Genomic DNA, 24,888 nt, shown 5'->3' on the forward strand with positions numbered 1-24,888 from the left:
CCACCTCAGCTGGATTGATATAAAATATTCAGCTAAGATAGGGTGGTTTCATAGTTTGGGTGTTGGGGAAATGAATTATCTCATGGGGGGGCTCAGCAGGTAAGACACTGGTCTTGTCGGCTGGAAAAGCCGGCGGCCCAGTTCAAGACCTGAACGCCATGCAATGGGGGTGAGTTCTCGTCCTCGTCCCAGCTCCTGCCAACTTGCAGTTCAAAAACATGTAGATGTGAGTAGATTAATAGGTACCACTTCGCTGAGAAGTTAACAGTGCTCCGTGATGTCATGCTAGTCACATAACAGCAGAAATGTCTTCAGACTGCACTGGCTCAATGGCCTTGACACAATTGGCAACAACAGCCGAAGTAAAATCTGCAGAGACTCCTTTACTTTTTACCTTCTTGCCATATGAGGTCATAATTTTTGGTCATAATAGAAATTGAAAATTGCTGAATACAACATACTTTAATCCAGACATGGAGTTCAAAATCATGGAAATGCAGCCAGTTTTTCTGGAAGAATATATTGCAATATTGGAAGCATATCTAACGATTGCATCCTATGAGAAATATGACTCCAACTAAAATCCCCACAATAAGACACAACCAATTCCAGATGATCAAGTGACAACTTTATATATTCCAATAACCAGTACATACAGACATTAAGCAATATTTATTAAAATACAATCTTTAGTAAAAGCTTCCACGTTAGAAAGAGGTTAGGAATTCGTGAGCCTAAGGGGCAAAATAAAGTAATGCAAGCAGGTTTCTACAGTACTGTACATTTCAAATCGCAGAATAAGGAGAGGAGAACTCATTTTCTTTTAACAGCAAGTAGCAGCGAAACTCACTGCAGTGTTCCGTCTACCCTCTTAATCTTTTGGAGCAAAGTTAGCAGTCCACAAAGAACTGACCACTGCAGAAATGGTCTTTACAGAAAATATGACAGCCCTTAGGTTGGTGCATCTGAAGCAGACATTGGAGGAAGAAAAAGAATTAAGGCTGGTGATTTCTGGCACTACAAGGGTACTGCATCAGATCTGCCAATGCAGCCTCTGCACGAATCACTGTTCTTTCACCCAGGTGTCTTCCCCCAAAAAACGGCTTCACAAAGCAAATGTAACCAAGTTGTCAAGTCCCAGGAAGCACCCATCACTGTTCAAGTCAAACAGAAATGCGTTCAACCCCCAGGTTGCTGACTTGTTCCACTTCACTGTATTGACCCTAGGTTGACGAATATATATATAAACTGTTGGCTCAATAAGTTTATCAAGAGCTGATGCAACTGTGCGCGACGGACACATTTTAAGAAACAATGCAAGCCAGAAATATGATTTCTCCTCAGAGTCACATTCAACTTTGCCTTAAATTGCCCTTTGTCATTCTGTCATTTTGTCTCCTTGGCACTAAGTGGTTCCTTGCAAAGGGGCAAGGACAGCTTCCTGGCTTTTTATGTTTCTCTTCTGGAATGGAGACAGCCCAGTCAGTGATGTCAGTTTTATCAACAGGGTTAGGAAAGCTGTGCCCAAGAGGTTACAGGTTACTCATCCTGAGCCTAGAAGATGGACTTCTGTCCATATTGGATTAATACACCATATTGCCAAAAGTATTCGCTCACCCATCCACATAATCAGACTCAGTTTGTGAGCGAATACCTTGGGCAATAGAGTGTATATCGGAGGAGTGGTCATTCCACCATAGGTGGGTGTGCACAAACATGCCACTGATGGGCAAAAGCTCCAAGGGGCATGTATTTTCCTACTGCCTAGCTGAATTGCTTCACAAAAGACTCCTGGTTGGGGATCAGCTGACTTTAGGGGGGGCATGGTGTGCAGACATGTCCAACCCAGTTACAATAAATCAAAACACTTGGGGAGGAAGGCAGAAATACAACTGTAGAACGGTATCCCTACCCACCCTGGCCCCCACCCTGCGAAAGACAGAATGGGCCTTGGAGCCGAGACACCACTGACGGAAAGACAAAAGCATTAACAACATTTCCTACATTTACACAAAACCAGCGGGGACGAATTCTCCATCTGTGGGAGAAAGTACTCTTGGCCGAGGACATTACAAGACGACAACAAGCTGCGTGGCTGCAGCAACTAACACACACACACACAGACCCAATACAGGATAGCTCATACTCTACAAGGCTCTGGTAAAATGGCTAGTGTAAAACAGCAGCTTATTCTTTTGGGTGCAGTATGTTCAAGAAGGGCTGCTGGTTAATACCAGGGCAGGTTCACTGTCAGGGCAGCAGCCATAATACGCGAGAAGGTATGCCAAGGGTTGCAATACAGCTCCCCGTTCATTCCACCTCCTGCTGAACAGTATAGAAATGGCAAGCCATCAGCTAGAATGAGTTACCAGCTTTTCATCAATAAACCCAACCTAAACAAACTGCACTATCCAAGGGCAGGCAAGGAGGTTGTGCCACACGATCCCTTCTTAATGACATCACGGGTTTGATCAGCGGCAACGATACCAGATTAAAAAAAGGGGACCTAAATGCTGCTGTTCATATCCTTGGCAAAAACAAAAGTCTGACTCAAGATTGGAAAGAAATTTCCCACCTAGAATCAGAGAAAAGGTAAAAAAGCAGATCCATATTAAGTCCTAAAACCGCTTTCCCACCTCTTTGGAATTTCTTCTATATTACTAAAGTATAATCAGTTCTCGGGCTGCCTTAAGAGATCTTTTTTTTCCTTTCATGCAGAATGCAGAGATCCGTATTCTCTGAATAATTCTGAGTGGGTTCAAAACGGATTGGGTTTTGCTTCACTTCCGCAAATCGGCATCCAACATTTTAAGACACAAGGACACTGTGCAATGCTTGGGGGGCGGGGGGGGGAGGCATTTTTTAGATGGCCAAACTCTTTACCTTACTCTTAAGTATGCACAAGGATTCCACATCTGTTTGTAGTTTTGGAAAGGAGCAGCAGCAAATCCCTACGCAGGCATCAGCCAATGACCAAAACAGGAATATGTGTAAGCACCAGGAACCATTCTCAACTCCCTTTGGGTCATCAACCTAATATCCCAGATACTCTCTTTCCATGAAAGGGTTTGTTTTTTTTTCAAATAAGGTTTTAATTTCATGGACCACACACACACCCATCATGGTATTTCTTGCCTCCGGTGTGGCTGAGACAGCTGAATCTGGAAACAACAGCTGCTGCTACTGCTGCTGTAGTAGTTACATGTTAGGTGCTGCCTCTCTCTCTCTCCAGGAGTCATGAAATCAGATCAAATCCAGACAGTCCAAAGCAGGTGGTGAAGGTACACGGTGGGTGGAGTCACATGATGTCACAGCATGAATTCTGTTTCCGGGCCTTCCAGGTGAGGAGAGATGGGAAGAAATACACACTTATTACAGACAGCCCTCAACTTACAACAGTTCATTTAGAGCAGTGTTTCTCAACCTTGGCAACTTGAAGATGTCCGGACTTCAACTCCCAGAATTCCCCAGCCAGCGAATGCTGGCTGGGGAATTCTGGGAGTTGAAGTCCGGACATCTTCAAGTTGCCAAGGTTGAGAAACACTGATTTGGAGACTGAAATTACGACGGCACTGAAAAAGTAACTTGTGACCATTTTTCACACTTATGACCGTTGCAGTATCCCCATGGTCACGTGGATTTACATTCAGGTGCTCGGCAAATGATTCGTATTTATGACGGTTGCAGTGCCCTGGCGTCACGCGACCCCCTTTTGCGACCTTCTGAAAAGCAAAGTCAACGGGGAAGCCAGATTCACTTAACAACTGCGTTACTAATCTAAGAACTGCAGTGATTTACTTAACGAATGTAAAATGGGGTAAATCTCACTTAACGAATGTAAAATGGGGTAAATCTCACTTAACAAATGTCTCATCATCAGACATTTTGGGCTCAATTGTGGTCGTAAGCTGAGGACTACCTCTAGTATATAACCTATGCTGGTCATGAACTGGGTCATCATGATTTTATGAACTTTTTGCAGCGGTTGTTAAGCAAGTCAATTGTCCACAGTGGACACTTTTTGCCAAAAATCAAAAACAAACACCAGTTTCTCACCAAAAAAAATGTACATTAATGACAATGGGATCCTACAAATGTCAATAAAAACGGCCCAGTCATCAAACACTTAAAATACAATCATGTGACCACAGCGAGAGGCACAGCTGTCAGAACTTCGACTCTGGGTTGTAAGTAGCCCTGTGTAGATCTGTTGTAACTTCTAAGGCTCACTAAGCAACCAGTCATAACTTGAGGACTACTTGCATAATAAAGAAGCTTTGCGATCAGTAAGCATTGCATTTACTCAGTCATCTTTTACCAATCTTTATGCACCTTCACAATGAGCAACAGTTCTTTGTAAATGTATATTCATAAATAATAACAGCAGCAACAGCAACAACTGTATTTTGGCTCTAAATGCAATGCCAGGAGATAGTAATGCAATATACTATTTGTTTTTGTTTTTGTTTTGCCTTTATTTGTATGCCGCCCTTTTCCCTGGGGGGACTCAGGGCGGCTCACAATTCAAAAAAGGGAGGGGGAAAAGACAAACAATAGACAATACAGCATGTTAAAAAGAAAACACAACAATCGCACAATTCGAGTGGGGCTACAATCTTAACCCCAGGCCAGCCGGGACAGCCAGATCTTTACAGCGGCGCGGAAGGACTGGAGGGTGGTGAGGGTCCGAATCTCCACGGGGAGTTCGTTCCAAAGGGACGGAGCAGCCACCGAGAAGGCTCTCCTCCGAGTAGTTGCCAGTTTGCACTGGCTAGAAGATGGGATTCGGAGGAGGCCTAATCGATGCGATCGAATCGGTCTAGTGGAGGTAATTGGCAGTAGGCGGTCTCTCAAGTATCTATCTCCTGGCATTAGCCCCTTTTCAAAAGGCAACTGAACTTTCTTGGGTTTTTTTCCCTTGAAAGTGTTTTCTCTTCTTATCCAAGAAGCTTCTTCAGTTCTGGCTGAATGGTGGGGAATAGAAGGATTTATAATTTTTGCAAGGCATCTGGTATCTGAAGGTCGGTTGTTAGCTTCTTTCTGAGAGTTGTTGAGGCCACTTGGGATTTATCTGTATCCTCAGAGTCACTTGAATGCAAATGGGATGGAACCTTCTTGGGGCTGCTGAAAGGACTGGGTGATCGATAGGAGATAGCTGGTGTCATATCTCCCTCCCCTTCTGTTGAGAGGGGTCTGTTCAATTTTAACCTAAGATGGTCTCTCTTTCAAATCAGTGAAAACAAAAGGGAAAAATCAAGAAAGCCCAGTTGCCTTTTGAAAAGCAACTTTGGGACAACCAGGACCTGAATGATTGAGAATCTCCTTAGACTTTAATGACATTTGATTTCCAGGCCAAAGTGTCCACTGACTAAAAATACCCCATACATTTGTTGCCTCATACAGTAACTCATTGCAGGAAGATAAGAAGCACTGTCTATATTACAGAACACTGGACCAAATATACTTACAGTTTTGTAAAAGGCTTTAGACTGATTTCCAAGAATCTCTGACTTGGCCACTAAGTCATCCAGTTTCTCTCCTCGTTCTAACAAGGACTCCATTGTATTGTGCTGAATGGAAAAGAGACGCAGTTGAGAGAGAGAGAGAGAGAGAGATCCCTGACTTAGGAACCCAGCTGCAGAAGAGACAGCAAACACAGGAGCCTATGAAGTGTGTGGCTACGATCGCTCTGCATTAGCAAGTTTAATTTCGAAATGTTCCCTTCTCCCACCCTCTCAGCCCCCTCCTATCAAGTGGAAAAAAGCTTAGGAAGAGCCATTGTGCTTTTCACATCAGTTGGGTCTTTGCCTACATTTGCCTCATAAGTTGACCAATGGTGGCTTGGTCTATCACTACATTAAATCCATCCTTCCACTTTTTCTTTGGTCTCTGCCAGGCAGCTACCAAAGAGCCCTTTAAAGAAATGTAACCAAAAACAAAAATGTTTGCCTCAAATGAATAGTTTTTGCCATCCTACAAATGCCATCTTCCTAATATTTTAAAATTAGAAGCAAGAATTTGCTCTTCCCCCCCCCCCCCCCGTGCTAAAAATACAACACTCTAGAGACCACGGACAATGGTGGGGGAAATGGCTTCCTTGAGGAAGGACACAAAGCGGGACATTCACTGTTTTACTCCACAATTCAAGAAGCATTTTGTTCATTATTGCTATCTGAGCATCTCTGATGACACCATAATAACCAACAAAAAGGAGGTCACAGCTAAGATGAAAAATTAGCCATGACCTACTTTTATCTGATTGCATCATGTTTTCATCTCGGCTTGAAGAATTACGTGAGATCATTAAGAGACTGAATTAAGAGCTAACCAAGCGTCAGGTACACCTAGAACTATATTCACATGTACAAAAAAAGGAAAAGAAGCTGTGTTTTTATAGAGCATTCATGGAGTCAAAAGAAAATGATCCTGACAACTGTAAAATAGGATCTGCATTTATGGAGTCTGCACTCTGAAAGGTCATACACAGACCCCCCATGCCAAATAAATCTCCTCACTAAGGTTTCCCCTAGAGTTTACTTTTTTAAAATTATTGTCCTGCTTCCAAATTTTACCGGTATCTAGCAATCACCATATTAATAGCAAGATGCTGACCACTTACCAGGATAACTTTGGTCTCATCCAATTCGGCTTGCACTTTTGTCATTGCATCGGCATCACGGGGATTCTTAAAGACAGATACAGAATTTTATTTGATGTTGTTTTTGGCAGGACACCAAAAATTGTCATTAAGGTGTGTATCCAACATTATTTAGGGAAGGCGATTTCTTCAAGCAATGAAGAAATCATTGCAAACTAAAGCAATGCAAACTCAGGCCCTATTTCAATTTTTTCTAACGATTTATATTCATTCCAACCATACCTGATATTTACTAAGGTATCCATCCAATGCTGTATAGGTTATCGTTGTTGGAGATCCAGAAGGCCAATCTATCCGATTAACTTGCCTAGAAAATTCATCAAGAACCTACATACAGAAGACCAAAAAAATATATCTAAGAATCCTTTTATGCAGATTTTCAAAGATGTCTTACATTCCTTTGAAGGAATTATACACAGTACTCCCCAAAAAATAGAATAAAAAGTGATAATATATTACATTTTTCTTGAAGTTCAGACAGTATATTGGAATTTATAAATTCTAGAATTATATAGCAGGAAGGGATTCTATGAAATGAAAAGCAGAAAGAACAAAAGTGACAATGATTAACAATATTCCCAGATGGCAATGACTCAGACAATCTGACGATAATGATGATTTATTATTAGACTTCCATAAGAGTTTATTTAAACCCAATTCAGATAACAGAATTAAATTTCTGAATGCATTTTACATGCTGTTAATCAACTTCAAGTTATTGAAAGTATTCTAAGACACTTAAAAATTTCTTCTCTGTCACTGATTTTTGTGTCATTTGGGTAGACTTTCTGTTACTTTAAAATTTTTGTTAGGCAAAAAGCTCAAAAACTTGGGTGTATCTTAAAGAATTGTGGGCTTAAAGCTCCAGAATTCCCCAACCAGCATAGCTATTGCTAAACATTTTGGGAGTTGAAATCAATACATCATAAAACTGATTGGGAAATGCTGCTCTACAAAAGGTCCTACTTGCTACAATACTTTAAGCTTCCTCTTACTGAAAGCAACCGTGAATATATACGACTGAAATGAATTTAAATATTGATTTTAATCTATTTTTTTTTCTTCATCAACCTCTCCTGCATCATTACACACAGTCAGTCTGAGTGAGTATATATGGCAGTCCCAATGGGAACATTGCTTTATAAACAACTTTGTTGCTACTGCTTTACATCTAGCATATTTCATTCCCTAGTTTTGCAAAGTCTTTATTAATTCCAAATGACATTTTACCCTAGGCTAGGCTGGTTTATAAGATATGATTAACACAAATTACTTTAATCTGATATCCAAACTGAATCAGAGCTCTATTTACAAGCAATTTTAACTATGAAAGCCACCCACTCTGCATTATCTTGCAGTCCATTTGTAGATATTCAAATCCTCCCTGCACAAGCTGGTATTTACCTTATCCAACAATGTGAAACAAACCCGGGATGGATATTCATGATCTGCAATTACCACGCCAGCCAAACCATCATTCCGTACATAAACATGGCAGAGGTATTCTGAAATGAAGAATAACATGAATGACGTACATTTTCCCCCGTATAAAATCCCACAGAATTTGTGAAAAAGAACCACAGACTTGTACAGATTCTCCCAATTCATCAGTCCCTTCGCTTTTTTTTAGATACAAGTTGACTGAGCTCCTTAAGTCTCAGTCTGAACATAAGATTCATTTTGTTAAAAAAAAAAGAGAATCCAGCTTCCAAGCAGAAGAAATAGGAATCTTGCTTGGGCCACATTCCAAGGTATAGGTCCGTGATGGCGAACCTATGACACATGTGACACATGTGGCATGCAGAGTCCTCTCTGTGGGAACGCCAGCTGTTGCCCCAGCCCAGGTCCACAGCACATGTACACTGCCTCCCGCTGCCCGGCTGGTCTTCAGGTCTCTGTTGTACATGCTTTGGGGGGGGGGGGGGCTTCCCTGATCTCCAGTTTCTTCCCACCCCCCCAGTATGCCCTAGCTTTCTCCTGCATTTCTGCTGCTTGTGCCTTCCCCGATCTCAGCAGGTTCCCCCCTCCGCAGGTGCCTCTCCATGGCAGAAATGCAGGAGAAAGCTAGGGCGCGCTGGGGGAGAAACTGTGGAAATCGGGGAAGCCTCCTGCATCAACCTGGAATCCAAAACAGAGGCCGGAGGGGCCCCACATGCAACAGGGAATGTGTGCACATGTGCGGGGCTGGCCGCATGTGCAGAGGGTGCTAGCATTGCATTTTGGGGATTGGGCACAAAGAAGGTTAACCATCATTGTTATAGGTTATATCCATAGGTTATATGCTCATATGTATACATGACCAGAGTTCCAACACACTCAAAGTCCCATTAAACACACACATGCACCCACACAAACATCTACAAGGAATGTGAGTATATAAGATGTAACTTTAGAGAAATAAATGTATAATTATAGTTATAACTGCTGTAAAGATTGGAAGCCACTTTGTATAGTTTTTCTACTTTACTTTCTTTCTTGCACTTTTAATTCTGATTTCTTTTTTCTTCCTTATTGTATATTAGTTTGTGTTAGTTTTTTTTAAAAAAAGTAACTATTTAAAAAAAGTTTAAACTTTTACGTAAGATTTAACAGAACTGAACACTGTACACAATTCATCTTGCTATTACAATTTACCTTACAAAAAAATCAAAACATGTAACATGTTTGGATGAAGTGGTTCTATCTCAAACTATTGGCAGTGTGTGGTGGATTTTTTAATCAAGAGCAGTTTTAGAAGAAACCTGTTTACTGTCTCAACACCCAACACAAAGGATCATGTGATGCTGTCATCCAACTTTAATAGCAATCACCAACTTGCCAGATACTAAGATCATATTAATCAAATTCCTAAAAAATTCAATTATTTAATTCAGTTCGACCTAGAGAGATCATCCAGAACATTCCCTTAGGTAACATGCTTCCGCCCCCTTAAAGAGTAGTTGTTATCTACATCTTCTTTATTGGCATTATTTTCAATGTCAAGTCCTAAATATTTGCAGATATACACACCTTTATTTGTTTACTATAGTTCTGTCTAAGGCAATGCTTATGTATGCCCACCTTGTTCCTTTACAGAAGCTCTGCTTCCAAGCTCTGAACGCTCTACTATCAGTTGACTTGTGAAGGTCATAAATTCTTGAACGCTGAAGGTTAATAATTAAAAAAATATAACAATTAGTTACCAAACCATCTATATTCAAATGCACTGTAAAGTAAATAAATTTTATTAGCAGAATCACCTGCTAATAAGAGATAATAATTACATCATAAAAATAGTAAAAGACATGATGTAGATGACCAGCCCAAGGCCAAGGGAAGGGTCAAGTGCCTCATCAATCTGGAGTCCCTTCGCACCCATAAGACATCGAATTCCATTGACTCTTATCTACCAACTGATGGTAGTTCAGATTCTTCTAAGAGTGTTTACGTGCAATAAATCTGTATTCACTTGAACCATTCTGGTTCCTGATTTCTTGCGCTTGACACATGGTGTTGTTTTTTAAAAGATACTAATTTTTAAAAGCAGCATACAAATCATTTAAAAAGCAGCGCATGAACCCATAACAGTAAAATAAGGCCAAGGGTAAATGAGTGGGGAAAAAACGAATCAGTTTAAATAGGAATTCAATGTATGTACATCATTAATTCAATGCAACAAATTCGAAGGGAATGTCACAGTGCAGTTACAGGAAAGCCTCAAGGGGAGAAAGCTAACTGATCCTAAAACGGAGTGAAGACCTACCTGGATCTCTGGAAGAAGCTAAATGATGAGATATCATAAGCAGCTTTCAGTAAGTGCACTTTGGGATCACCTTTGTAAAGAACACTTAGACTGTAAAGCTTCATCTTTTTTATCTGTTCAACCTTTCTCGATAACCTGAACAAAGAAAAAAAAAACTACCTTAATCAGTAATAAAGTAAAATATTACAAGATTAAATGCAAACATGAATTCCTAACCAGAGACCTATCATCATTTTACATGGATACTTTATATAACAGAAAACATAGGCTAGCAAAACAAACTCTCGTATTAAACGCAATGTACTTATTTACCTGAAGGTTTGTCTAGAGCTTGGGGTGCATGATTGTCCTCTGAATTAAGAATGAAATTACTCTGCAATTAATCTTGATATTAAAGCAGCTGATTCATTCTGGGAGAATAATAGGAAGCGGAGGTGAGTCAGAAATGGCACTACAAACTTGAAGGACAAGTTGCCTGATCTAATTAGGAAGCAGTAGGTAATCTGCTCCCAATCCAACATGATTTGGCACTTATTCATTATTCAAAACTCATTCCGCCATCTTTGGACCATATGGGTAATCCTTGATTGGATTCCCTTTTATCTTATTCCAATTCCACTCCCTGATAATCCAACTCTAAATGTAGATGACGGAAGGTACTTTCCCATACCAATAGGCTTCCTTTCTTAATTTTCTAACTTGAGGCACCCTTGTCTATGGTTTAAACATCACATTTCCCAACTGATTCCTGACTTCTCAGTTGAGTATAGGTAATCCTTGACTTACAACAGTTTATTTAATGATCGTTCAAACTTACGTCACTGGAAAAAAGTGACGTACGGCCATTTTTCATAGTTACAACCATTGCAGATCCCCGTGGTCAAATGATCAAAATTCTAACGCTTGGCAACTGACTCATATTTATGACTGTTGCAGTGTCCGATCATCTTTTGCAACCTTCTGACGAGCAAAATCAATGGAGAAACCAGGATTTATAAGTTACATCATTAACTTATTAATCGTTAATTTACCAACTGCAGTGATTCTGGCACAATGGTGGCAAGAAATTTGTCAACTGGGGCAAAACTCACTTAACAAATGTTTCACTTAGCAACAGAAATTTTGAGCTTAGTGGTGGTCATAAGCTGAGGACTACCTATATGTGAACAGTGACGGTATTTTCTTGGAAAAAATAAAGGGCAACACTTCACCCAAAGGGGGCAAATCTGAAAGAGGTCTGTAAAGTTAAAACCATTTAATAGTTTCTAACTTGACTTTACAAAAGAAAATCCAAGAGCAAAAACCAAGAAAAACTTCCCACATTCCAACACAAAGACATCAAACGATATATGCAAATTTATTTCAACCAGACCATTCAATTTCCATTATTTTTCCCAGGAAGGAGAAAGACCTTCGTGGGAAGGTCTTCCCATGCCAGAAAGGGTTACAGTTTGCACAATAATCCTTGACTAACAACAGTTTATTTAGTGACTGTTCAAAGTGACAACGCAACTGAAAAAAGTGACTTACAACCTTCGTAAGCATCCCCATGATCCTGTGGACCAAAAATCCAGATGCTTGGCAACTAGTTCAAACTTATGACCATTGCTGTGTCCCAGGGGTCTGTGTGGTCCCTTTTGCAATCTTCTGACATGCAAAGTCAATGGGGAAGCCAGATTCATTGAACAACTAAGTCACTCGCTTATCAACTGCACTCGCTTATCAACTGCAGTGATTCACTAGCAAGAAAAGTCATAAAATGTCTCACTTAACAAATTGTGGTCGTAAGTCGAGGAATACCTATACAGGGACCCCCCCCCCATCCACCCCACCCCCCATAAAGGACCCAAGTTGTTTTTAAAAAACCGAATCAATCTACAGGAAAGCTTTCTGAAATAAAGGGCCATCTTTTGCCATAAAAGACGGGGACGATGGGCCATTTGTTCGTTTTAAGATTTGTTTTTTTCCACGCTCCATTTTAAGGCCCCTCCCCCGACCCAGAAGCCAAACCGAGAGGCCGCCATGTCCCCCCTCCCCGCTGCATTCGCACCCCCGTCGGCCACTCCAGTCTCCAGCACCCACCACACCCTGGGCCGCCTTTCCCGACTCCCTCAAGCCAGCTGGCTGGGGATAATGGGCGTGGGTGTCCAACCAGCCCGGGAGGTCTCTGAGGAAGTATAACAATGGGTGGGGGATTCCTCGCCGCGCTCCCGCCCAGCAGGTCGTTTCGCTTCCCGCAAGGAACCCACCTCACGACCCGAGGGGAGCCCGGCTCGGCCCCGCGTCGCCTCGGAGACGGCTGAGCGGCCCGAAACAGTGATGGAAGCGGAAACCGGCACGCCCTTTGACCCCGTGACAGAAGAGCCGGAAGAGCTGCCAACTCGACGGCCGGCTGAGCCATAGAGTTACGAACAATGTAGAGCTAGGAAAGGGGAAGAGTCGCCCCGCGCCGGCTGCTGCCGCGCACGCGCCTAGACATTGCTCGGAGCTGCTGGAGGGGCCGCGGGTGGCGAGGGGAAGGGCGGGGGAGAGATCGCTTGGCTGCTGCCGGACTGTCCTTCTCGCTATGTGGGAGTTGTAGTCCACCACAAGGCCAGGTAGAGCAGTGTTTCTCAACCTTGGCAACTTGAAGATGTCTGGACTTCAACTCCCAAAATTCCCCAGCCAGCATTCGCTGGCTGGGGAATTCTGGGAGTTGAAGTCCAGACATCTTCAAGTTGCCAAGGTTGAGAAACACTGGGGTAGAGTGCCACGTAAATAGTCTTTGTAAAATTGAATCCAAATGAATAGGGCGCTGCCACAAAGAAAGAGGGGTGTGTGTGTGTCAAATTATTCTCCAAAGCAATAGCAATAGCAGTTAGACTTATATACCGCTTCATAGGGCTTTCAGCCCTCTCTAAGCGGTTTACAGAGTCAGCATATCGCCCCCAACAACAATCTGGGTCCTCATTTCACCCACCTCGGAAGGATGGAAGGCTGAGTCAACTTTGAGCAGGTGAGATTTGAACCACCTAACTGCAGATAGCAATCAGCTGAAGTGGCCTGCAGTACTGCACTCTAACCACTGCGCCACCTCGGCACAAAGCACCAGAATTCAAGACAGGAAACAATGAATGGACACTAAGGAGAAAAGCAATCTGGAATTAAGGAGAGACTTCCTAACAGTGTGGACAATTAACCCACTGGTTAATTGCCTTGATTAATTGCCTTGAACAGCTTGCCTTTAGAAATCGTGGGCACGCCATCACTGAGGGGTCTTTAAGAAAAGACTGGGCAGCCACCAGGATGCTGATGACCTTACATCACTATAATGGTATAGGGCAGTGAGGGCTAACCTTTTGTTCGTCATGTGCCGAAAGTGTGCGGCGGCCACACCCATAATGCAAGGTGCGCCCGGCACCACCACCACCACCACCCGGATCTAGTTCTGGGCCTGAAAGTTCTTCTGCACCAACCTGGAAGCCAAAACGGGGCACGGAGCGCTGCCTGCCCCCCCCAATGGAATGTGATGCCTCACATGCATGCGCCCCACTCCCTGCGCATGCATGCATGTGTTCCCTGTACATGCAGGACAGAGACCCGAAAACCAGCTGGCTGGCAGGAGGCGCCCGCACATCTGCGGTGGAGATGGATTGGGTGACAGCTGATGTGCCCGCAGAGAGGGCTCTGTGTGCCGTAGCACGACAAAACCGCGCTCGACTAAGCCGTGCCCGATTAAACCGCGGCGCTGACGTCATCAACAGGGCGACAACAGCGAGCGCGGAGAAAGAAGGGCGCTTTAAATAGCGCTTTGAAAGCAAGCCGATTCAACTTAAGGTAACGGTTAGGTTTAGGGTTAGCTTTAGGGTTAGGTTTAGGGTTAGGTTAAGGGTTAGGTTTAGGGTTAGGTTAAGGGTTAGGATTAGGTTTAGGGTTAGGTTAAGGGTTAGGTTTAGGGTTAGGTTAAGGGTTAGGTTTAGGGCTAGGTTTAGGATTAGGTTTAGGGGGGTTAGGGTTAGGTTTAGGGGTTAATTTTAGGTTTAGCATTTACAGCGTGCTTCTGTCTCCGCGCTGTTATCGCCCTGTTGATGACGTCAGCTACGCGGTTTCGTCGAGCGCGGTTTAGTCGAACGTGGTTTTGTGGTGGAACATCTGTGTGCCACTTGTGGCCCAAGTGCCATAGGTTCATCATCTTGCTTGAACAGGGGCTAGACTAGAAGACCTCCAAGGTCAAGAATATAGAGCTGTATTCTGTAATATATTCTTGGATATAGAAGAGTGACGGGGCTGCCGTCCTTGGTTGCAACTTTCTGGGGCTATCGTTGTTAAGTACCGGGGCTGCCGATCTGGGCTGAGCCGGGTTTCGCTGATTGCTAAACGTAGCCGTGGATTGGCTGGCCGCCTGGGAGCGGTTTTACAAACAGCCGTCTGATGGCTTCTCTTCTCTCCCTGTTGTAATTCAATGCTAGCTTGTTAATAAATGGTTCACTGCAACTTGGTGTCTGGCGTTACCTCGGCCTGCAAACAAAGCAATCGTGATTCTGCTGTTTTAAATGCTGTGTTAAGTGCCAAAACAACATGCCGTTTTCTAAATGTCAGGAACAAGGCAGTGGCATAGTTGAGGTATAATTTCTGGGTTTGGTGCAAGCAAGGATCCTTGCACGTGAGAGTGGAATAGCTGAGCCCCATTCAATGAAAGATTTTAGTCCACCTTCCTTCTTGTTGCCGCAGTCCATCTTCTGCGCAGCAAAATGTGTCTTTTGCCATGATTGGCAACTGAAAAGATCTTTGTACCAGTAGTGGGATTCAAAACATTTTACTACTGGTTTTGTGGGTGTGGCTTTGTGGGTGCGGTGTGGCATGGTGGGGGAAGGATACTGCAAAATGCCTATTCCCTCTCCACCCCACTAACCTGCTTTCCAGCTCTGTTCTCCTGTTCAGGGCAACTAAAGAAAATCAGCTGGGAGGCAGTGGGGCTGGGGGTCAGCCTATTTGCCGGTTCTCCGAACTACTCAAAATTTCCGCTACTGGTTCTCCAAAACCTGTCAGAACTGGCTGAATACCATCTCTGGTTTGTATCTCTGTAAGCACGTGAATAGGACGATTACACATCAGTTCAGCCACCTTGTGGAAATATGGAAGAGCTACCTTGCAAAGCTAACCAAATAAGGAGAAACACTACCATTTTACATAGTGTAGGTAAAAAGCCACTCAAATCTTCGATTGTTTCCTGGAGATCCTTGGACATTTTGGGACGATTTGATTTTTTTATACTACTGAATCTTTTGTACTTGTAGTGCAAGAGCTAAGAAGCCAGGAGATCCAAACTTACTGATCAAGAAGTGTCACGATTAACTCCAACCCAAATGGAGGCATTTAATTTATTATGGACACCCTCGCCCTCAATTCCATAACTCACAATAGGGCTGGCTCTTTTTTTATGCCTCCTAATTGTACTAATCTGCCAATAGCGAAACCTGGTCTGGTTATAATCCCAATCAATTAGAATAATTGAGCTGCACTGGCTGCCTATTGGTCTTCGGATACGCTTCAAGGCGCTAATGGTCACTTATAAAGCCCTTCATGGTATTGGACCTGGGTACTTGAGAGACCGCCTGCTGCCAATTACCTCCAATAGAGCGATTAGATCCCACAGATTAGGCCTCCTCCGGATTCCATCCGCCGGCCAATGCCGGCTGGCGACTACCCGGAGGAGGGCCTTCTCTGTGGCTGCTCCGACCCTCTGGAATGAACTCCCCGTGGAGATTCGAACCCTCACCACCCTCCAGGCCTTCCACAAAGCCCTTAAAACCTGGCTGTTCCGACAGGCCTGGGGCTAAAGAGCTTTTGCCCCCCCCCTCGAATGGTATGGTTGTTGTGTGCTTTTAAATTGTGTATTGTTTTGTTCGTCTTTTTTATCCCTTATCTGTATCCCCTTCCCTTACTTGGATTGTGAGCCGCCCTGAGTCCCCTTCCGGGAAAAGGACAGCATATAAATGCAATAAATTCAATTCAATTCAATTCAATAAAGCTGGAAGGGACCTTAGAGGTCTTCTAGTCCAACCCCCCGCTCAAGTAGGAGACCCTACTTAATTGTTCTCACTGTAAGAAAGTTTCTCCTTAATTCCAGGTTGCTTCTCATCTTGATTAGTTTCCACTCATTGTTTCTTGCCTAGCCTTCTGGTGCTTTGGAAAATACAGGTAGTCCTTGACTTGCAACACAACTGACCCCAACATTTCTGCTGCTAAGTGAAACATCTGTTAAGTGAAATTTGCCCCACGTTACGATCTTCTTGTCACAGTTGTTAAGTGAATCGCTGCACTTGTTAACTTAGTAATCTGATTGTTAAGTGAATCTGGCTTCTGCATTGACTTTGCTTATCAGAAGGTGGCACAAAGTGTTCACAGGATTCCTGGACAAGGCAACCCTCATAAATATGAATCAGTTGTAGAGCACCTGAACTTTAATAGTGACCATGGGGATGCTGCAGCAATTGTACGTGTGAAAAATGGTCATGTCTTTTTTTCCCCAGTGCTGTTGTGTTCTGACCCCCTCCTCCATCCAGTAATGAATGCCGAGACAAGCTTAACTGGAATGTATTTTAATAACAAGACACCAAAACCTCAGTGGCTGAAAGCCAAGCATAACAAACAGATAAGGACCTTGGCAGCAACTCAGACAAACTCAGGCAGCAATAAACACAGATAAGGCTTGGCAGCAATCTAGCCTGCCAAGCGCACAGTACTGTCCTCCGACATTCAATCCTGCGCTGACTTCTGCAAAGAGGGTTGTGTGCACAAGTAGCTTTTTATAGTCTGGAGAGAAGCCTAATGACCACCAGCTGAGTACAATCAACTCCTGTAATTGCGTAATTGTTCCTGACACCTAGTAGCTCTTCGATGGCGTGCATCCAGGAACAACTCACTACTGGCCTCCAGCTCATTCTCCCTTGTCTCCTCCCCACTGGTCCAAGGCTCAGGTGCCTCCTGGTGGCCAACCAGCCTCTCTGCGCCCTGCTCGGAGTCGGAACCCTGTCCAGGGTCCTCCACCTCCTCTAGAGCCGACTCAGAGGGCCCCTCGCCTGTCGGAGTCTGGTGGCAGCTCCAACGGCACCTGCTGGGCCACAACACTGTTGTAACTTCAAACAGTCACTAAATGAACTGTTGTAAGTCAAGGACTACCTATATTGGGGGTAGACGTGAGTTAACTATCTGCAAAGTTATTTCAAGTTAAACAGGTGCTTCATTCTAGGAAATGCCCACTTGATGTTGCTAACTCCAGGTTGGTTGTGAAAACACCTTTCTCCCTTTTCACAAATATATGCCCACTGACCTCCCACCTCAGAGAAAGGATGCTGATGACCTTACATCACTACAGGTTGCTAAGCTTGGCAACTAATTGGCAGAGGCGGCTGCAGCAGCAGCTACAAAAATAATATGGTTGCTATGTCCATTTGAATTAAGCCCTATTTCCATGGTAGCTCTTCCGCACGACAGCCTTAATAGCCAGGATGGAGGGAGGTGAAGTGCGGTGGAACTGCAGAAGGGTTTCGCCCATCACTATGGCAATGCAGGGTTAGTCCTGAGACACCACCCCTCTTCCCCGGAAGCAGGCCTTGTGGACCTCAGAAATGGGACAGGATCTCCAAGCACTAAAGTAAGTAAATGTAATGTGTCCAGAAAAGCCCCAGGCCGGGTTACTCAGGAGTCAAGGAGTATTTTTCTCACTGTGAAACAGCTCACGACTTGGTCTTCGCCAAAATGTTGATGGACAAAAGGGATCTTTGGACAAGGGAGGCACCTGCTCAACACCACACAAAGTGACTCGCTGGAACCAAGAGAGGAAGTCAGAGAAATCCCCAGGCAAGGAGAAACCCAGAGACCAGAAAGTTCACCGCTTCAAACGTCGGTTTCCAAAGGAGATGAAGTAACATTGTGCCTTGACATAAAGCCACCAGAGAAAGCGGAGTAAAATCGAGAGGCAGAACGAGGAGAGCTGCCTTCTCTGTGAAGGGCGTACAAGGGTGTGGTGGGGAAAGAGACAGAGAAGGAAAGCGTTTGGCCTTGTTCGTTTCTGGACTGTGGGCAGATTGATTTAACCACCGTCTCCTGGTCTGTGCTGAGAATTGCCCCCATGCTGGATCACAGAAATAGGATGGAGAGCTTCCAGAAGGAAAGGGTAAGGTCTTATCTCTGTTTTCTCATTCTGGGAACTCCAGGGTGGAGCTGAGTTTTGCCATTTTGAAGGCCACTCACCCAAAATTAATGCCTGGGAGCATTCTTTAAATGGAGGGGGATACAGCGCAAAGCCATAACCAAATGCATCTAGATTTATGTACCCAATTGCAACAGTCCAGGGTTTGATGCAGCAAAGAGGCAAGGGAGATCTTTGAGTCATTACAGGTAGTCCTCGACTTATAATCACATTTCCATCGCTATCTCCTCCAGGACACTAACCCGGCTACCACATATGCAGTGGCAAAGTTCTGTGCTGCTGCAATGTCCATAAGAAAAAAATTGGCTACAGTATAGTACCATCTTGTACCAATTATCTGGACATACCTTTAACAATCTTTGGACCATAATATTATTATCCACTTTTAATGTAAATACTTTTAATTATATTTTAATGTTAGTATTTTTAATATAGTGTAAAGACAAATGTATATTGCTGGTCTTTGACCGTAATAAAGATCTTACTTATTTACATTGCTAAGTAAGATGATTGTTAAGTGAATTGCACCTGATTTCATGACCTTTCTGCCACGGTTGGTAAGTGAATTCAATGAATCACGTGGTTGTTAAGTGAATCCAGCTTCTTCCATTGACGTTGCTTGTCAGAAGCAGGCTGGAAGGTTGCAAATGGCGTTTACATGACCATGAGATGCTGCACCTGTCGTAAATACATGCCGGTTATCGAATATCCGAATTTTGATTATGGGGGGATGCTGTGATGGTCGTAAGTGGGAGGATCAGTCATGGGTTACTTTTTTTTCCAGTGCTGTTGTAACTTTGAACAATCGCTAAATGAATGGATGTAAGATGAGGGGGATACGTGCCCCACTTGATTGCATCTGATACTAGGAGCAAACCCTCATTGCGGATAGCAAAAGAGGCAGATCAGTGGGATAGAAAAAATCCATCCATTTCGTTTGAAAGAATCGGGAAACTTTATTTTCTAAACTCAACTGGATAACTTTATCGGTAGCCAATTACATTACAGCAAATTAGAGATATCTTTTCAAAGTTAGGTACAGGCTGCAGAGCTGTCTTTCCATGGTTATTGAACTATTGATTGTTCTGAAATTGAAATGGGGACCCCCAATAGGATTTTGCTAGCCTTGAAAATCCCCATTCCTTGATTTAAGAAGTTAGATTCCCCTTCAAGGCATTTTGCTTTTTTCCCCATATTTTCTACCGAGCTCCCAAAAGGGACTGCTTCCATTTTGACACATCCTTCTAATTGTCTTGCAATACAATCAGTTTATAAGTGAGGCTGAAATATAGCGGCATTTCTAATATCAATCAAGCCTGAAGGCGAACTCATACAGTATGTCCAAGCAACACCCAATTACTCTTGTTCTCAAAAGATCCAGGGAAACCCATCTAGGGATACTGTTGAAAAGTTGAATTGCAGGTAACTAATGCCTGTTTCTTCTTGGCCTCCATTCATAGTAACCATACATGGAAGTAGCAGCACCATATGAAGATGTACTTATATATAAGCCATAAGAAAAGGAATTGGCTAGTCCAGAAATAATATTTCAGGAAATCAGAATTAGAAGCACACCAAGTTTCATATCTTGCAGATATTTTGCACTTTTCTTAATGTAATTTTAATACTGAGGCTTTAATATTTGTTGTATTTTGGATTGATATAGACAGGTTTCGTTGAATCTGCATCAAATGGGTAAGCTAATTAAGCGGTCAGAAATCCTAGCCGGAGCTGTTGGGTTTTTGCAAAGGTGTGTTCCTTATTCTCCCATAAGATCCATTGTGTCAGAAGGGATTTAGTTTAAAGGTCCACGGGATTTTAAAGGGATTTTGCTAGTGTGCAGTACACTTCCTTGATCCAGTAATAACTTATGATGCGGTTGCAGTAACACAGGAAGGATGAGGTAGCTTTTCACTTAGGTCAGCAGAATATATAATGTTAACTCACAGCAATTTGCTCTTGAATTAGGTTACTGTGACATGACAAACGTTTTTTTTAAAAAAACTTTTGCCTTTCATCTGAAGGCTAAAATATTTAAAGAATGATTGCAGGAATCGGGTATGTCTAACTTAATGAAAAGGACTAGGAGCAGTGGTGGGTTTCAAAAATTGTTCGAACCTGCTCTGTGGGTGTGGCCTCCTTTGTGGGAGTGGCTTGCCGCCCATGTGACTGGAGGGGAGTGAGATGAGATTGAATGTTCCTTTTACTGCCCGCTGCTATGTATTGTTGTTATTGAACAGGCTTTTCAAATCCATTAATAAAGCACGAGTGTGTGTCTGTATGTGTGTCTGTGTGTGTGAGAGAGAGAGGGTGGAACAGTGGTGGGATTCAGCCGGTTCGCACCTATTCGGGAGAACCGGTTAGTAACTTTCCAGGCAGTTCGGAGAACCAGTTGTTGGAAGAAACCTCCTTTTGTTTTTCCCCACTTTACAGGGCTAATCCTGTAAGGAAGGAAACATTCTGGTGTTGTTTCTAGCCTCATCTTTGTTGACCTGCTTACAGAAACTGTCTCTCCGGTTAACCCTGATTACATTGTAAGAGCCAAGGCGAAGCACCCATCGACGGGAGTGACGTTGAGTTGGCCACACCCACCCAGGCACGTGACCACGAGCCCTGCCTACCCAGCTGGCCATTAGGGCAGAGAACTGGTTGTTAAATTATTTGAATCCCACCACTGGGGGGAGAGACTGTAGTCTGTATTACCTTCCCTTTCCCCACAGTATCTAATTTTATAAACCTCAAAGTCGTCTGTGATTTCTCATGCCATTTCCTCTCATCAATATTGTCTAAGCAAATACTGCTTACCAAGTGCAAGATTTCCAGTCAGGAAAATTAGATTCCGTGTTTTATATTCTGATGAGTCTTCCTGCTTCAGCTCATACTGTCTGGCTATTTCTAAGCAAACAAAACAATCCAAGACACAACTTCAAAGCTTACGACAATGGCTTTTTATTCCATGGATGAGGGCCAGACTCACCGAAAAAACATACACCCTTCATGCCACTGAGGGAATGGGATTTGTAGTTCATAGAGTTCTCAAATATGTCTCTCCGACCTTCATATTGTTAGTCCAACACTCTCTGCGGCTGCATTATATTGCTAAACTAATAGTTAAGTGGAACAGGCCAGGTCATTACATGGTCTTTTAAATATTAACTCTGTGGCGGGAATAACCATTCAACAGAGGAAGAGAAATCTGTCAAAAAAACAACCCCACCCCCACTTTGGATCTCGTGCAAGAAAGAGGACATTCGAAGTTTGTACATAGTTTGTTCCATTGCCATAATACAGATGACTGCTTTCTTCTGCGACCTTTCTCGAGTTAATTTTAATGTCACAGGTTTGTGCACGGGGAGAGAAAATAAACTTGGAAATACTTTTTGTATTAATCAGCAACTGGGAAACAAGATTGTTCATTGAAAATGATTACAAAGAAAGAAGGAAGCTGCATTCATATGGCCCATGAATGTGCCCCAAGGAAGAAATCATGATTTATAAATATCAGAAGCTGGATCAAGATAAACGGGGTGGGGGGGGGAGGAGAGCGGGAGATATTATGGGCAGCACAGGTGAATATCTAATATATGAGCCTATGTGAGCCGTAGCATATGGAAGATTGTGATTAGAACGTAAGAGGAAGAAATGAATGTAGAAACGAGATGGAAGATAAATAGAGATGTTAAGTACAATGAAGAGAAAGGGGAAATATTTAAAGGTCAGAATGAAAGTGGGTTAGGTTTTTTTTGGGAACAGTTGATGCAGGGAAGTGAATTAACAAGTTCGGTTGGGAATGAAAAGGTTAATTAGAAAGTTTGAACTGGTATCGAGATTACTGGAATTCATAGAAGATTGATAGCTGTATTGTATACTTTAGTGAATGGTGATAAGAAAAGAAGTAGATAGGAGTTTCAGGAAAATTTCTGCAAGGTTCTGCAATGAAATTTCAGAAGAAAACGTTAGATCACATAAATAGAGAAACAGGAAAGAGACAAAAAAAATAAAGAATAAGTACTTCTGCCATCTGTAGACACAAAAATGAAGGAAGGAACAACAATTGTTTGATGGCGATCTACTTAGAAGAAAGTCTGTTCATTTTGAATCATAATTTAAGTATTTGTAATTCTGCTGAAGTTGTCATAGCAACTGTTCTACAGAGAAGTCTAACTGGGTGTTCTTTCGCTTTTATTCTTATTCTCCATTTGAAAATGTTCATATCCAATAACAACTTTATTCTTGCTTAAACTCTGAGCAAACACAATCTCCTTTTGGCTCACCTCACAAGGTTGATTGCAGGCAATCATTATGTTTACACTTGTTAATATAACCAGGGCCCCCCGGTGCCCTCGGAAAAGGACATTTCTATTTCCGGGCTTAATATTAATGCTAGCTTAATTATCTGAAGATATGCATAGATAGACACACCAAACCTTAAATTCAAATTATTAAAATATAGTGTTCAAATACTGTAGTATGCTATGCCCACAATTACTTTTTTTTTCTGGCTCAATGAAGGGATGTCCAACCTTGGCTACTTTAAGACCTGTGAACTTTCAACTCCCAGAATTCCCCAGCCAGCATGGGGAAGTTAAAGTTGCCAAGGTTGGACACCCCTGGTATATGAGTCTGATTCCATTAACAACAGAGGAGATGACATGAAACCTGGTTACTTGAGGTACCACTGCCTTCCCATAACATTTGCCTGGCAGTTTTGATCCCACAGGGCTGGCACCAGAGGTGGGCTTCTACCGGTTCACACCGGTTTGAGGGAAGTAGTGGTAATTTGGCCTTGGTCGCAGAACCGGCAGCGACCCAGGCTGGCCACACCCCTGAACCTGTTCCCTGATCGCCGCTGCCATTGTCAGCATGTTTTTAAGTAGTTTGCACAGAACAATTTACAGTGAACTGCAAAGCGGGTGGAAAACAAACTGGTATTAACACCGGTAGAAACCCATCTCTGGCTGGCACCCTTATGTTCCTTCATTTATACCATATCATCTCTCAGTGACATTGACCCTCGAAGCATAACTTGTCACTGACAACCCTTCCCTTTCTTTTCCCTCTCTTCCCTTCTTCTTGTTAGCCTGTACTCTGAATTTGTTTAGAAGAGCTGTGAAGACCTGGTCCTTCACCCAGGTTTTTAGTGAGGGAAAGCAAGAACCCTCCTTTATCATGCTTGCCATATTTTTTTCTTCATTTAAAAAAAAAGTTTTATAACTTATTTGATTATTATGAGCCACCCTCCGTGTCCGTTCCTCCAGAAGCAGCAAATGGGAGAAAGGCTCAGTTTGCATGTACTGTACTCTATTTGCACGATCTGAGTTCCTGACATAAATTTCCTTTCCAATATTGATTAGCATTGATTAAATAAATAGATAAATTAATGAACAGGATGGTAAGACTGGATGAGCTTGGGTTCCAATTCCGAGTGATGTCCTTGTTCCCCTTTTGGCATTTCCTTGACTATTTACCAGAAGAAACCGGTCCCACCAAGAACGATGTTGAAAGAGCAGCTGGTGATCTGCAAATAACTGGAATGAAACTGATCCAAGTGAAAATCCATTAGCACATAAAGTCTCACAGCTGGTTGATTTCTCTCCAACCCAGCTACGCAACCTGTAGGGAGAAGGAGATAGGGAGAGGCTTGCCCATCGCAACGTTGGCTCATTAGCTTGAAAAAATATGTGCAAGCCACACAAAAGAATGGGTTTGTCTCAGGAAGCAACTGGTACGCATGGTGGGAAGGTTATAGGGGACTTACAGAAAATACCAAATTACAGTGTGTACCACGTTTGCAGAAGTACAAATAAAATCAAAATGAACTTAAATGTCTGAGAATGGCTACAAGACAAATATTTTTTATAAATCATGTAGAACTAGATCTTCAACAGAGATGTTACCTATTTCACGATATATGAAATGCAGAAAGAAATCATTTGGAATTAATGGACACACTAAGTCCTCTCCTTAACCAATGTCTTTGTATTTATAAAACAATTTGCCACAATTACCTGTATTCTTTCATCAGGTATCTGCAATGTTTCTCTTTGGCTGAAATTTGTCAATGCAGCAGATTTCCTGGCACGTTCTGCTCTGAGTAATATATAAAAAGGAACAATGACAGAAGGCTCTAGATGCGAAAAGAAATCAGTGGTGTGATAATTTATGGGCAAGACAAACGGGCACTAAAAAGAAATGATAGCATAGCGCAAGTCTTTGCAATTCTCTTTCACACATGAGACCCTCTCGGCAAACCTATCGCTGCTTAATTCCATAGCTACTGATTCAGTCCTGTCT

At 42.8% G+C, this 24,888-nt stretch overlaps 1 protein-coding gene across 2 annotated transcripts; it reads right to left on the minus strand.

Moving 5' to 3' along the window:
- Window positions 1-611: 611 nt before the first annotated feature.
- YKT6 (YKT6 vesicular SNARE protein) lies at window positions 612-12,741 on the minus strand. Of its 2 annotated transcripts, XM_087706277.1 has the most exons (9): window positions 12,650-12,741; window positions 10,713-10,810; window positions 10,401-10,535; window positions 9,719-9,801; window positions 8,063-8,163; window positions 6,881-6,985; window positions 6,620-6,685; window positions 5,469-5,570; window positions 612-3,334 (listed from the first exon to the last, which is right to left on the minus strand). In XM_087706277.1, the coding sequence occupies exons 3-9, from the start codon at window positions 10,502-10,504 to the stop codon at window positions 3,299-3,301; spliced, it is 597 nt and encodes a 198-aa protein (XP_087562403.1). In that variant the 5' UTR covers window positions 10,505-10,535; window positions 10,713-10,810; window positions 12,650-12,741; the 3' UTR covers window positions 612-3,298. The 2 variants fall into 2 exon arrangements, with proteins under 2 accessions (XP_087562403.1, XP_087562402.1); XM_087706276.1 differs by lacking the exon at window positions 10,713-10,810.
- Between the last annotated feature and the right edge of the window lie 12,147 nt (window positions 12,742-24,888).

The sequence above is a fragment of the Thamnophis sirtalis genome, unplaced genomic scaffold (assembly GCF_051295495.1).
Source record: "Thamnophis sirtalis isolate CommonGarterSnake01/CBP01778 unplaced genomic scaffold, rThaSir2_p1.2 scaffold_2, whole genome shotgun sequence".
Taxonomy (NCBI): Eukaryota; Metazoa; Chordata; class Lepidosauria; order Squamata; family Natricidae; genus Thamnophis; species Thamnophis sirtalis.